The 13,902-nt window shown below is 53.7% G+C and overlaps 1 protein-coding gene across 6 annotated transcripts in view; it reads left to right on the top strand.

Annotated features, from left to right (window-relative positions):
- ZNF362 (zinc finger protein 362) overlaps window positions 1–13,902 on the top strand; it is a 37,213-nt gene that overhangs the window by 276 nt on the left and 23,035 nt on the right. Inside the window, exons 1-2 of one of the 6 annotated variants that reach the window (XM_027109203.1) lie at window positions 24–11,566; window positions 12,445–12,934. The exons of 1 other annotated variant lie outside the window; for it this stretch is intronic. Coding sequence is in view for 2 of the 5 variants with exons in the window: in XM_027109205.1 (XP_026965006.1) it covers window positions 12,897–12,934 (38 nt within the window). In the remaining 3 variants the exon portion in view is untranslated. Of the gene's footprint in view, window positions 1–19; window positions 12,935–13,902 lie in introns of those variants that run through there. 4 more of the 6 variants (XM_027109204.1, XM_027109205.1, XM_027109202.1 and 1 more) reach the window with 4 other exon arrangements.

Here is a 13,902-nt window from a genome sequence, read left to right as displayed (position 1 = left end):
CGGCGCGCGGGGTAGGAAGTGTCTCCGGCGGTGTGTCTGGTCTGCTCTCCGAGTGTGCGTGTGCGTGTGTGTGTGCGCGCGCGTGTGTGTGTTTTCTTAAGCCGGGCTATTCAAACCTGCTGCAATTCTCCGGTAAACAATGATTCATGGGGCTTAATGCAAATAAACGGATTGCAAACGACGCGGTTCGCGCACTTTGCAGCCGGCCGGGTGGAGCGGCCAGTGCCGGATTTCTCCCTTTTTTTGCAGATCTGCAGAATATGGCGTCCCTGTCCTGTTTTAAAAATAAGCCAGGCTGCCATTTTTGTTTTTCTTTTGTCTGAAAATTTTAATAAAACTGTCTGAGAATGTGGGAGAGGCGGCTGGAAGCAGAGGGGGCACCCGAAGGGTTGGCTTTTTTCCTTTTCTTTGGCGAGAGCCGCGAGCCTTTCGGGGAGGTGAGACACAATGCAATTGCACTTTAAAGAGAAAAAAAAAAAAAAGGAAGCCGCTGGGCGATTTTGGGGGGAGGGTTGGGAATTTAAAGTTAACTCCGAAAGTTTTCTCTCTTTTTTTAGTTTTTTTTTTTTTTTTTTCTTTTGGAAGGCGGTGAAATGCCGCGAAAGGATCTCGGGGCTCATTTCTCCCCCCAGCCAGCTGCCTCTGCGGGATTTTTGGGAAAAAGTTAACTGCCGATTTCCCCAGAGCTGCGGGGGGGGGGGGGGGGGGGGGGGTTGGGGGCGGGGGTTTCGGGGGGCTAGGAAATGTCTTTTGGAAGAGGCCGCGTAAAACGGCATTGTAAGGAACTATATTCTCAGATTTGGAGGAGAGGGTTGGCAATAGGGGCTCTGAGTGGGCCCTGGGTTTCCAACTAAGACCCTCGGCATGAGGAAGTAATCCTGCTCTCCCCCACCCAGCCCTGGAGCAGTGTGGAACCCTCAGAGCTCTGAGCTGGGGGTGGGGTGGGCCTGTCTCCTTCATGGGTGGCCGGGGCCCCATTGTAGGCGGAAATCCTGCCCTGGGTGCTGCGGTAGCTCCCTGAGCCCTTGGGCAAGTGTGCTCGGCAGTTGGAGAGCCCCTTCCCCGACCTGGTGGGCCTCCTGGCCCTGGTAGGTGGCTTCTGGTGGTAAATGCCCCCAGGTGGTTGGCTCTTGGCTGGGTGCAGGCCGGCAGCCCCAGGGGGACCTGTCTGAGGGGAGGGGCCGGGAGAGGTTGTCCGGTGGTGGTCGTCTGAGCCTCTTCCCTGCGGTGTGCTCTTACCCACTCTGCCGCCCCTGCCCTGCCCTGGAGGCTCCCTGTTGGAGGCAGTTTGGACTTGGGTGAAGTTCCTGAAGTATTTCTCTGGACAGGTCAGGGCTTGCTGGCTTTGAGGCTACAGAAGTGTTCTGAAGGCCAGGCCCACGAGGTCTGGGGTGGCTGGCGCTGTCCAAGTCACCTGGGCAGCCTTGGTTGGGTGTGGTCTTTCCCTTTTGGGAGAGTTTGTCTGTCCTGGGAGGACCCTAAGCCTGTCTAACCCCTTCCCCAAGGTCTCCTGGAGGGGAGACCCCTCCAGTCACTCCTGGTCTGTGACTCCACAGGGCAGGGTGAGCTCACTTCGGGCAGAGCCAGGGGTTGAAGCCTGGGGCTTAGGGATTCAGGGCTGCAGAAGTTGGCATGTCTGAGCCAGAGGGTACTAAGCCAGGCATTTTTCTGATGGAGAAACTGAAGTCTAGAGAGGGGAAGTGATTGTCCCAAAGTCACATTGCCAGTTAGATGGAGAGCTGAGACAGGGACTCAGATTTCAGGTTTTTACATCTGGGCTCTCTCCACCGTTCTCTGTTGGGGGTCTGACCCCTGGAAGAGTCATTTTGGACAGAACTGGACTGGAATGGGACAGCATGTCCACCTTCACTCCTACCCCTGCCCACCGCCATCATAATCCTGCCTGAGTGAAGGGAACTTTACAGTTTGCACAGTGTAGTGCCTGATTGTTATCACGTCAGGTTTCTCCCAGAAACTCAGGTGAAATTGTCAAGGTGGGGGATACTTAACCCCATTTTAAAATTTAGGAAACTGAGGCTTGGAGAGGTTAAGCAGTGATAGAGGAGAGCTTAAACTCAAGCTTCCGGACTCCTTGTCCAGGGAGCCTTTTCCTGGGTGGACTTTGGTACTTGTGGACAGGTGTCTTTCCCAACTGCTAGTTTTTGATCTTTCAAACTCTTCTGCTTACCCCAGTGACTGTGTAAAAAATCTAGAAGCCCACCCCTTAAAGAATGTCAGAGCTGAAAAGGCCCTGAGAGGTCATCTCGGCTCAGAGAGGGGCAGCCACGTGCTTGAAGTCACCCAGCAGTTTGGGTCCCAGCTAGGAGCGGAGCCTGTCTCCTGTCTCCTTTTGTCTGTGAGACACTCAGAGGGGGAGTGAAGCACTCTACCTCCCACCAGATTCCACTGCTTGCTGGTGGTTATGGTGATGGGGCCACGGGCACTATAATGGCCAGCACCTGGCAGAGGCATGGCTTTGTCCCGGGGGCTAAGGAATAGGCTGTTTGTGGTCTGGGGGATGGGGGCAAGATGGCCGCTGGTGAGGTGTGGACTGGGTCTGAAGCTAGCCTGGCCCCAGCCCTTCCCTGGGCAGACACTTCCCTGCCTCTGTAAAGTGAGAGTCCTTCCTTCCTTCCTTCCTTCATCCATTAGTTCATTCATTAGTTTGCTAGATTATGCTTTTATTCTTTCATTGTACATTCATTAGTTTATTGGTTAGTCATTTCAGTAGTCATCCATCTGCCCTCCCATCCATCCATCCATACATACGTTCATCTGTCCAGCCAGCCAGTCCCTAGCTTACCTGCCCAGGTTGGACAGCCATGTGAAATACAAGGACAGTCCTTCAGGGCTCCAGAGCTAACAGGGTGCAGAAAGCACTAGCTAGGGCAGTATCCATGGGTGCCTACATGAGTCCTCAGGGAAGGTCTCTTGGAGAAGCAGGGGCTTGAAAATACCACTACCATGATGGTGAATCTGGGTCCTGGGACCAAGATCCATTTGTCTTTATGGTTTGTACAGTGTGGTGTATGGCTCGTGTGACTCTGGGCACATTCTTCCCCTCTCTGAGCCTCGATTTCTTGATCTTTAAAATGCGGTAATCTCTATGACTCTCTCATGGCTTGTTGGGAACGAACGCAAGAGTGTCTGTGATGTCTCCCCGCCGTGGCCAGGCATGTAGTAGGAGCTCAGTGTACACCAACTGAATTAGAAGGATTGTTGATTACCACCTCAGGCCCTGCCTTGATTTTGAAAACCATCGTGCTGGTTTCAGAATGAGCCCAATGATCATGACCTGGGGACCCCGAAAGCCTTGTGTAGCCTTGTCATTCCCCTGCTGAAACTCTTTTAATATTTCCTAGGCATTTTGAAGAACAAGAATCCAAAGTCCTTTAGGGGCCTACAAGGCCCTTTATGGTCTGGGCCTGCCCACCCCTCCACCTCAGCTTCCCCTCTACCCCCCAGTCTCACCACTTCCAGCCACACCAGCTTCTTTCTGCACCTCGAATTTACAAAGCCTGTTGGCAGGGCCTTTGCACATCCACCCCCGACCTGGAATGCTTGCACGGCTGGCGCCTTTTTGTTTTGCAGGTTTCGGCTCAGCTGGGGCTTCCCTGGCCACCTGCTCTGTGATAGCTTCCCACTGTCACTCTCGGTCACACCAGCCCTTGCAGCTCTCATCAGTATCCGAAACTTCCTCGTGTGTTTGTTTATTTTGTTTATTTGCACTAAGCCTTGCCTGTCCGCACAGCTGTCACATGCTTAAACCCCACGCAGGCGAGTGGGCAGGTGGGTCCAGGACGGGGTGGCTGTGGCTTTGGTGGACGTGAGGAGATGCCGCCCCGGCTGCGGGGCAGCCCCTGGGAGATGAAGTGACACCAGGCTCTGCCCTCTCCTCCCCTGGGAGGCTCCGGGCTGTTGTCAGGAAGTAATGAGATGATTAAATCATGGGATCTAAGAATCCTAGTCTCTTTCAATCTCAGAACCTTAGCATCTAAGAAGATTTCTGCCTCAGAGCCTTTGACACTGGAGTCTGTGCTTGATCCAATCTGGGACTTAGACCCTTTACAAAGAGCTCTCACTGCCTGACTTATTTAGTGGCCCAGAGCGCTTACGCTGCGCCAGGCCGTGTTCCAAAAGGCTTTATAAATGTTGACATATTTAATCCTCATTGTTATTACCCCCATTTTACAGCCAAGGAAATGGAGGCACAGATTAGGGAACTTGCCCAAGTTCACAGAGCTCAACAGGCACATCGTGCGATTTGAACCCAGCACCCTGGGACTCTGCCTTAGAATCCCACAGCTGGTGAGGGGAAGCCCAGCCTCACCTGATCCCTGCACAGAGCGGGAACTCCCTTCCCACATCCTTGACAAGAGGGCCTCTGATCTCTGCTAGAGTGGCAGGGAGTTCCCTCCTCACAGGCCCCCTAGCCTCCCTTTGTCAGACAGTTGTCATTGCTGGAAAGGTCTACTTTACATAGTGTGAGGTGCTGCACCTCCCCCTGTGAATAACACTTGGGAAGTGATGTTAGTGTTACGGTTTCCCAGTGCTTTGGACCTTATAGTTTGATGACTTCAGTAGCTTCTCTCTCCCCACTGGGTTGTGAGCTCCCTGAGGGCAGGCCTCCTTGGTGCTTGGTGTTGAATGTGTGACCGGGCACCGAGCGTACATGCATCCCGAGCTCCTCCTGTCTCTGTAGCACCGTGCTAGGCCCTTGTCCAGGGTATTGGAAAGGCTTGGTGTACTGGGGGAAAGAGGACAGTTATCTTTCCATGTAGCCGCATGTATACCCAATTCGTGGGGAACCATTTGAGATCTAAAGTCACACACTAATTGAGGAGAGATGGACCTCACAGATTATCCAGCCAAACCTCATTCTGTCCATTGGGGAAACTACAGTGGGAAAGGAGAGGAGTAGGCCTTGTCCACACATCCCGACGCTTTGCCTGATGGGCTTTCCTCTCCTCAGGTGCCAACAGGCTGCCGCAATATGTGCCTTGGGATTCAAAGGCAACGACAGCCCTGGTTGGGGAGCTGCTCCCTCTGTTGGCATTGGCCTCCTCGTCTTCACAATGGGGGTAACACTCCTCGAGGTGCAGGGCTGCAGAGGGCCCAGCGCCCCACCTGGACTTGGGTGGGATTGAGAGGTGGGTGGAGTGGAAGTGGGTTGGGGGCTGTGGGTTTGGCTTCGTGGAACCAGGGCTGGCGCTGGGCTTTGGAGGCTGGTAGGATTCGGGGACGGGGCGGAGTGGTGTGTTGAATGGATAAGGTGTGTGGGGAAGGCCAAGGGATTTGGCTCTGGGGCCCAAAGCGTCCTCCCTTGTCCCTGCATCATCTGTGTGGCAGGATATCCTTGGGGGGCGGTCCCTACCGTTTGGGTCCTTCTCTGAGCTTTGGGCAAAGGCTTCATGTTCCTTGAGGGGACAGTTTAGCCATTTCAGGTTCTGGGGTTCAATGGGAGGACACCTGGCTGAGACGGGCACACGCCCCCCGACACACTCAAATATACACACTTGCACATATTCATACTATCAGCCATTCCGCTTCCACCTTTGACCCTGCTCCCCTCGCCCCACTTTTGCCAATTCGAGGTGCTCCCCTGCTATTTCAGAAACACCACCAGAGGTGCCCCAAACTGGGCCTATAGGAGCCAGGAGTTCAGGAGACAAGTCCACACACGTGATACACACACGTCACACAGAAGCACGTTTATGCACTCCTGCCACCCACAGCTTACACATATGTTCATATACCTGTGTGCACCTGCCAGGAAACAACACACAGCTGCCTGCCTGCCCCTCGTGTACTTCCACACTCTTGTACACGCCATATTTATCACCTGCACACAGGCATACTCATGCACGTGTGTGTTTTACACGGAGGTGCCTCTTACACCAGCCTCACGTTCTGGCCTCGCACACAGTGTCTCCTGCACACCCGTGCAGCTGTGTGTGCCCGCACCCTGCCCGGACCTGCCTGCAGCCTGCCTGGACCTCCCACCTTCACCCGGCAGGACTTCCTGAGCATTTACCATATACCAGGGCCCATGCTCCATGCTGGGGACAGAGGTGGGGAAAACTCATACCGTTCCTGCCCTGGTCGGGGAGACATTAGACAAACACAAATGATGATATGATTACAGACTCTGGTAACTGCTGGAAAGGAACCACTTTCCTATGATGAGGAAAGTGGTACTTTTAGATTTACTGTAACCAGTGACGATAATCGTGTGTGTGGGGGAGAGGGGCTTCTGGGAGGAAGTGATAGCTGAACTGGCTTGAAGTTTTCCAGGTGAGGGCATTCCAGGCAGAGGGAACAGCTGGAGCAAAGGCCCCGAGGTGGGAAACCAAGGAACATGGAGAAGGCGGTAGCCCTGCGACCTGGGGGAGGTGGGCCTGGCCTGCCAGAGCCTGTCGTAGGTCTTCCCTGGCCTCGACCCCGACCCACATGTCCACCTCAGGCCCTCTCCATCCCTCTCTCTGACCAGCCCAACCTTCCCTTTGCTGCCTTGTCCTGCTCAGGGCCCACTCTACCTGCTAGCCTCCACCCCGGGCCTGAGCCCTGTCTGCCCTGCCCCACAGGCTGCCCACCCCAGGGGTCCTGAGATACAGCGTGAGGACAGGCTCTGACCACCTGCTGGGGGTTCCCGGCCTGGGACCCCTAGGACCTGTCTAGAAAGCTCCTGGGAGCCAGGCCACAGCTGGGGTTCAGCAGCTGGCTCTCTTGCTTTGCGTAATCCCAGACTTGGCTCTCCAGGGGTCTGCCAAGCAGCCCCTGTGGGGTCTGAAGGGCTCACCGAGCTGCTGCATCCACTGCCCCCCAGCCCAGGTGATGTCTCCGGTTGGTCACATTTCCATGTGGGTCTTTGAAATGTTGGGAAAGTCTCCCGAGTGCCTCGGAGAACCTAATGACAAAACAGCAACGACCAACACTGAATCCTTACTGTGTACCAGGCACTGTTCTAAAGACTTGTTATGTATTCACTTATCAAATCCTCACAAAGACCCTGAGGCCATACCTTTATCATCCCAGTTTGGTAACAGTCTCTGGGGCTTTGACCCAGGTTGTCTTGTTCCAGAATCTTTACTTTTAACCCGTCAGTGGCCACATCGCCCCTCAGAGGGTCCAAGAATCCAGGCTGTGAGTTAGTTGAATCTCTTTGTTTTATAGAGGAAGGAACAAAGGCCCAGAGAGGAAATGGACTTGCGAAAGGTCACACAGCGAGCAGATGGCAGAGGCATCCAACTCCTTACTCCTTCTGCCCTCACCAGCCGCATGACCTTGGGCAGGTTACATCTTCTCTGAGCCTCATTCCTGACCCCAAGCAAGGGAGAGATTGCCCTGGAAGCCAGCAGGGTGGGACCTTTGGGGGATGCGAGGACCGCAGTCGAGAAGGGACACGGGTGGGGGCTTTTGGGCCCCCTGGACGTGTGCTTGGTAATAAGTCATTGAGCTGCTCATTTTTGTTCCAGGCATCTTTCCGAATGTGTGTTATATTTCGAACTGTTCACAGCATCCACCTCACAGGGTCGTCGTTAGGAACCTGAGTGAGAAATACTTGTAAGGCCCCTAATAGTGCCTGATATGGAGGAAGTGCTCAGTGATGTATTATCATTGTCATTTCACCCTGGCAGGAGTTCCCTGTAGGGATGGGAGCTGGGGGACCCAAGGGGAAATGGAAGCAGAGAAAGGCATGTGTTCAAAGCCTGCAGAATGTCCTCTCAGCCCTGAGAAGGCGGTCATGGCCCGTTCCCTGGTGAGGGCACTGGGGCTCCCAGAGAGGGTCACCTCCCTGGGTGTCTCCGAGTGGCTGGTGGTAGGAGAGGGGAGGGGCAAGGAGGGGAAGGGACAGCATCCCAGCTCCCACTGACCACGGTGCACACAGGAGCCCCCTCCCGCTCTGATCAGCCCCGTCATCACAATGAAAATGGCCCTTCGCAGCCCTGCAGGGCTGTGGCAAGCCAGCCTAATTGGATCCAGGACCCTCAGGAGCCTAGTTCCTCACAGGAAGTTCCCAGGAACAAGTTTCCGAGGCTGGCCTGGGTCCTGGGGGTGGGGTGGGGGGCAGCAGCTGGGACTCAGGGCTCTGGCTGTGTGGAGTTGGGGCCACATGGAGGGCAGAGGGGTCATGGGAGGAAAACTGAGCACATGGGGTCTCAAAGCGCTGGGAAGGTGGGAAACCTCAGCTTCCCTCTCCTAGACCATCTCCTGCTTGTCCCTTCCAGGCCATCCTTCTGGGCCCCTGATGACCTGTCTGTTGAAAACCTTGACCATGGCCTTTCCTGGTTCAGGGACCCCTGAACGTGGCCCCACGTGGCCTTTCATCCAGGTGCCTTCTCCTGGAACTCTGGCCCCTTATGAACTGCCCCGGCAACTTTTCCCTCCTTCCCCTGTGAATTCCTGCACTGGGCCCACACCAGACCAAACACGAGTCCACATGCTTTCCTGCCTCGGGGCCTTTGCACGTGCGTTTTTTCCCCACCCGGCCTGCCCTTCCCTGGCATCTCTCTCTTGACATCTCCCCTTCCTGCCATCAGTAAGTCCCAGCTTCATGCAGTCTGTGTTCATCCCTCAATTGGATGAGCTCGTCTTCCCAGGAGCGCCCCCGCCTCTAGCTCAGCCACGCCCCAGCAGTACCTTGTTGCCCCTCCCTGGGGCAGGGGCCATTTTTGAGAAAGCTTTTCTGTCCTAGGAAGCTAGCAGCTTTCCATGTCTTTGCACACATGCCCCTCTGCTCTCTCTCTCCCCTCTTGCTCTCCTGGCAGACTTCCCCATCTTCAAGACCCGCATGGACAGACCCCCTCCTCCCATGGGTTCCCTCAGTGAACTTTATCAAGCAGCTAGGGTACTAGGCTCTGGGGCTGCAGCAGCGGCCCTGTCCTTGAGGGTCATGGCTGGAGGCAGTGTTTAGAGGCGTGATACAGAGGTGGGGTAGGGGGAATGCAGGGGGCCACAGGGTCAGAGCTGAGACCTGAAGGAAGAGCTGGGTGAGCTGTGCCACTGAGTCTGGATATAGGGTTGTAACCAAGCCCTGACCTCACTGACACCTGGGGGATTGGACAGATAAGTTATCAGGCTATTCTAGGGTAGGGGGATGCGTGCTTAGGTTAAGGGGAGCCCAGGAGGCTGTGGGAGCTAAGGGGAGAGGCTGCAAATATAGCCAAGGATGGGGCTGGCGATCAGGAAGGTTTCCTCTAGGCAATGACACCTCAGCTGACTTCTGATGGCCGATGGGCATCTGACAAGGTTCCAACTGATGATGGTCCCCCACGTGGAAGGGCATAGCCTGTGCAAAGAAAGGCAAGGTGGCATGAGAGCAACTTGTTTTGGGAACCTGCAGGTCGTTTAGTGAGGCTGGAGGGAGAGATGCATGTGGCCAGCAAGGCCTCCTTAGCAAAGGCCCTGGGCCACCCTGGGGAGTTTGAACTACACCCCAAAAGTTATGGCAACCCAATAGGGATTTTAAGCAGGAGAGTGAGTGAGTGGGCAGGCTTTCCTTTGTTTGGCTTTGGCTCCCCAAGTCCCCAGATAGGCAGGGGAGTCCCCCCTCTGACTGCACTCCTGGCTGGGGTCTGGGGTAGGGCTCGAGGCTCGCTGTGGGACTTTGAGCAAGCCCCTGACTCTCTGAGCCCCTGTCTCCTCCTGGGTAAACCTGCAGGGCCTGAGGCCAGGATCCTAGTGGGGCCATAGGCAGAGGCTGGGGTGTCTTTCTTGGCCAAAGCTGGCCGAACCTTTAGTTTTATTAAAAATATTCCTTAAAAAGTCATGTAGCCACGCTTCAGAAAAGTTGGAGAATAGGGAAATGAAATAAACCAAAACCCACCCCCATTTCTGTCCCCACCCCGAGCCCGAAACACACCACTGCTAGCATTTTGGTGTTTCCTTCCTGTCTTTTCCCTCAGCACCCAGTTTTTAGATAGATGTCATTGCTCTATCTATACAAATAATTTAAAACTCTTCCCTTCCCCCCCCCCCCAACTAATGTTGTATCATGAGTGTTTCCTAAATGACTGCAGGGTGGTTTTAATCCCTCGTTTTAATGGATGTGGTGTCAGGGTGGAAAACATGGGCTCCGGAGCCCGACTTTCTGAGTTCAAATCGTATACACACTGCTTGACTTTGGGCAAGTTACCTAATTTCTCTGTGCCTCAGTTCCGTGTAAGGTTGATATGAATGTTAAATGAGTCATTGCAATGCCAGTAAACACTGGCTATTATCAATGACTGTAGACTATCACTGTGTAACATGATTTACAGAGCCATCCCCCTGTTGTTTAAAATTTTGGCTGTTCCAGGTTTTTGCTACTGTAAAAAAACCACTGAAGCAAACAGCTTTGTGCATAAAACTTTGTCTATATTTGGGGTATTTCCTAGGGACAGATGACCAAGAATAGGATCGCTAGGCCAGGAAGTCTGAAAATTTTTACAGAGCTCATGCAACGTTATTGCCAGATTGTTTTCGGAAATGTTTGTTCCAGTTTACACTCCCAGAAATAATGCATGGGAGTGCCATTTCACCATACCCTCACCAGCATTGAGTATTATCATTTTCTTATTGGGAAGAAAATGGGAAGCAGAACCATTTTCTGTGTTTATTAGCTGTTAACAACTTTTTTGGTCTGCTAGTCTCTACAGCACACAGCCTCTTCTCAGATCAATTAAGAAGATAGGGCTTAGATACAGAAAATAGGGAAGAATATAACACAGGGGACAACATAGTTAGTGCCAGAGTGGCGGGAGGGGACTCAGAGGAGGGGGAGGGGACTTTCCTCTAACTAGGCCATGACACTTTCAGTTCCTTCTACCTAGACTATTCATTCATTCAAACATTTATCAGGTACTTTTTGGCTTAAAGGTAAATGACTCAGCCTTGATTGTGCCCTGACAGACAGCATGGACGAGAAAACAGGCAGAAAATGGACTGCCAAGGGTCTGATGATGAACATGCAGGGCACAAAGGGAGCAGAGAGGAGAGGCACCCAACATAGCATAGCAGTCCTGGAAGGCTTCCAGGAGGAAGTGGCCTGTAAACTGGGGCCTGAGGAATAAGTTGTAGTTAACCAGTGAAATGGGGAGGCAGAGGGTTCCAGGGAGAGGTGAGGAAGTGAGAAGGGAAGTGGAGCAGTGGGGGAGTGCTCGGTCTGGCTGGGCAGAGTGGAAGGCAGAAATAAACACTGAGGCCAAAGAGGTCGGCAAGGGCCAGGCATGGAAGGCCTAAGGAATCCAGACCTTGTCTGGAGGGAAGGAGGGAGCCATCAAAGGTTTTCAGTAGGGGAATGTTGTGATCTGATTTGTATTTTAGAAATATCACAGTGACTGCAGTAGGAGAATGGAATGGGTCGTGTGGGTAGAGGTGAGGGACCCTGGGAGGAGGCTCTTGGAATAGCTGAGGCCAGAGCAGAAAGGGGCCCGGACCAGGGCAGGGAAGGTGTGGAGATAATCCCTGTGGAACCCTGACCGGCTTCAAAGTGCCAATGGAATTTCACCTCAGCCAGACAGCCCTTGCGGACATCTGCCATGACCCACCAGGTCATGTGTGCCTGGAGGATGGGTGGCATGCGACAGTCAGTTGAGTGCCCACCATCCCTGACCCTGATCCCCCCTGCTCCTCCCTGCCTCCAGACCCTCCATCTGTTACCCCCGCCCCCTTGGCTACCAACGACTTTCTCTTTTTTTAAGAATAAATTTATTGTTTTCATTATAAAAGCAACAACAACATTGCAGAGTAGCTGGAAATTAAAGAAACGAAGACAAAAAACCAGATCAGCCCCAGCCACCTCCCCTAGCGCTCCCAGCCTCCCTCTGGGCGTGGTTCCCTGCAGCTTTTTCTGACGCAGGTTTTTATTTTTGCCTCCTTGTAATCATAGTATCCGGACAGTTTTGGGTCCTGCTCTCTCCCATTTGCTTTGTTGGGAGCTAGTTCTCCTGTGGCCATGGGGTCTGGGCAGATCTCATTTTTTAATGTCTCTGGGCTGGCCTGGGGATGGGGTAGGTGGGACAGAAGTTGCTGTCCTGCAGCGGGCGAGGTTAATCACATTCCCCCTTGGGCTGTCCATTTTCTTCTGTGTCTGTTTGTCTAGGCCTGAACCTCCCCAGGTGGCAGGGCCTGGCACCTGGTGTGCCCCTTCCTCAGTGCCCCTGCCCCTTCTGCCCCTTGGTGGAGCTTGCTAGCTTGGCCTCAGAGGCCACCGTCCTGGGAAAGGGTGATGGATAGACCTGGTTTCCAATCCAGACTCAGTTCTGTGACCTCAGGCAAGTTACTTAACCTCTCTGGACCTCAGTTTCCTCATATGTATAATGGGTCTATTGCAACAATAAAATAACGGCTGTAAAATGCCCTGCTACCACCATTCCTGGCCTATTTTAGGTGTTCGGGAAAAGGTAGTCGGTATTATTGTGCTTTTTCATTCTACAAAGAGTTTCTGAAACCCCCTCGGACTAGATGCTGGAATGGCAGAGGTGAATGAGCACCACTTCTACCTGTGAAGACCTCACAGTCTGGTGGGCAAGTCACCCAGGGAAACATGACCGCACCAGGGTGTGATCAGCCCTGTAGTGCTTCACCAGATCTGGGTGGCATCCTAACTCCATCACTTGCTAGCTGTGTGACTTTGGGCAAGTTGGTCAACCTCTCTGAGCTGCAGTTTCCTCTTCTGTTAAATGTACGTCTCACAGGGCCATTGGGAAAATTCAGTGACATGATGCGTGTAACATACTCAGCATAGTGCCTGGCAAGTAGTAGGTGCTGAAACCAGTGGTAGCTGCCATTTATTATTGTTATTGTTATTGTTATTCCCATATACAAGGTGCTGTTGGGAACACAGAGGAAGTGACTGACTGGGGGTTCAGGGAAAGCTCCGTAGAAGAGGGAACACTTGAGCTGGGTCTTGAAGGATGAGTAGAAGTTCACCAAGTGGGAAAGGACACTCTAGGTAAGGAGCCTGTGATTCCAGGTTGAAATCTGTCAATGAGGGGTTTGTTCTTTGGGGGAATAAGGCAATTGTGTTCATCCCAACTTCCCCGAGTGCCCCTCACTGCCTCCTTCCGGGTCTGCCTGGGGGCTGTGTGCGCTCACCCTCCTGTAATAGCATCCACCTGTGACTCTGTCCTGGTGGCTGTGGGGTCCTGCCCATGGGAGTTGCCATGTCCCCATCTGTCCATGTTTGGGACCACAGATCTGGCCTGTCGGAGTTTGGTGCTGTCTGTCTGCATGTTCCTGTGACTCTGTCTGTCTGCGTCGGTGTCCAGAGGACCTCCTGGGCCACACCTTGGAGGGCAACCTGCATGCTTCCTTGGCCTCCAGCTCTAACCAAATAGCCAGACCTCCTTGGTCACCCTTTTCCCTGGCCCAGAGTAGCCCCCGCCTCTCACCTCTGTTCCATTCCCTGGGGGCCTTCGACCAGTTCCCTCTCACTGCCTCCTCTCCTGGCTTCTTCAGGCCCGCCTACACTCAGCAGTCAGAGGGGCCTTTCTAAACCACAGATTCTGTCCCGTCACCTACTGCTTCAAGTCCAGACTCCAGGCCTCAGATTCTGGAACCGCCTTTCTAGGTCTGACCCTGGCCGTTGGCTCGAGCCTCATGTCCTGTCTCCCGGTCTACACTGATCGCTTTAGCTCGCCTCACGCACTGTGTTGCTTCTCACCCCTGGGCCTTTACGCAGGCTGCTGCTTTTGCCAGGAATGCTCCCCACTCCTTCTTTGCCCGGCTAACTCCCACTCATCCTTTAAGACCTAAAGCACGTATCACCTCCGCTGGGAAGTCCTCCCTGATCCTTTCTTTCCATCCTGTGCTCTGGGCTGCTCATCCCTGACTTGGGGGGCAAGAGCAAGTGACTTGCCCAAGATCACACAGCTGGTGTTTTGGAGCCAAGATTTGAACCTGGGTGCACTGGGCTCCAAA

The sequence above is a fragment of the Aethalodelphis obliquidens genome, unplaced genomic scaffold, assembly GCF_003676395.1.
Source record: "Aethalodelphis obliquidens isolate GAN/ISIS:26980383/991018 unplaced genomic scaffold, ASM367639v1 scaffold9, whole genome shotgun sequence".
In the NCBI taxonomy this organism is placed as follows: Eukaryota; Metazoa; Chordata; class Mammalia; order Artiodactyla; family Delphinidae; genus Aethalodelphis; species Aethalodelphis obliquidens.
The sequence above is the reverse complement of the archived record's forward strand: the minus strand, read 5'-3'. Positions and strand labels throughout refer to the sequence as shown.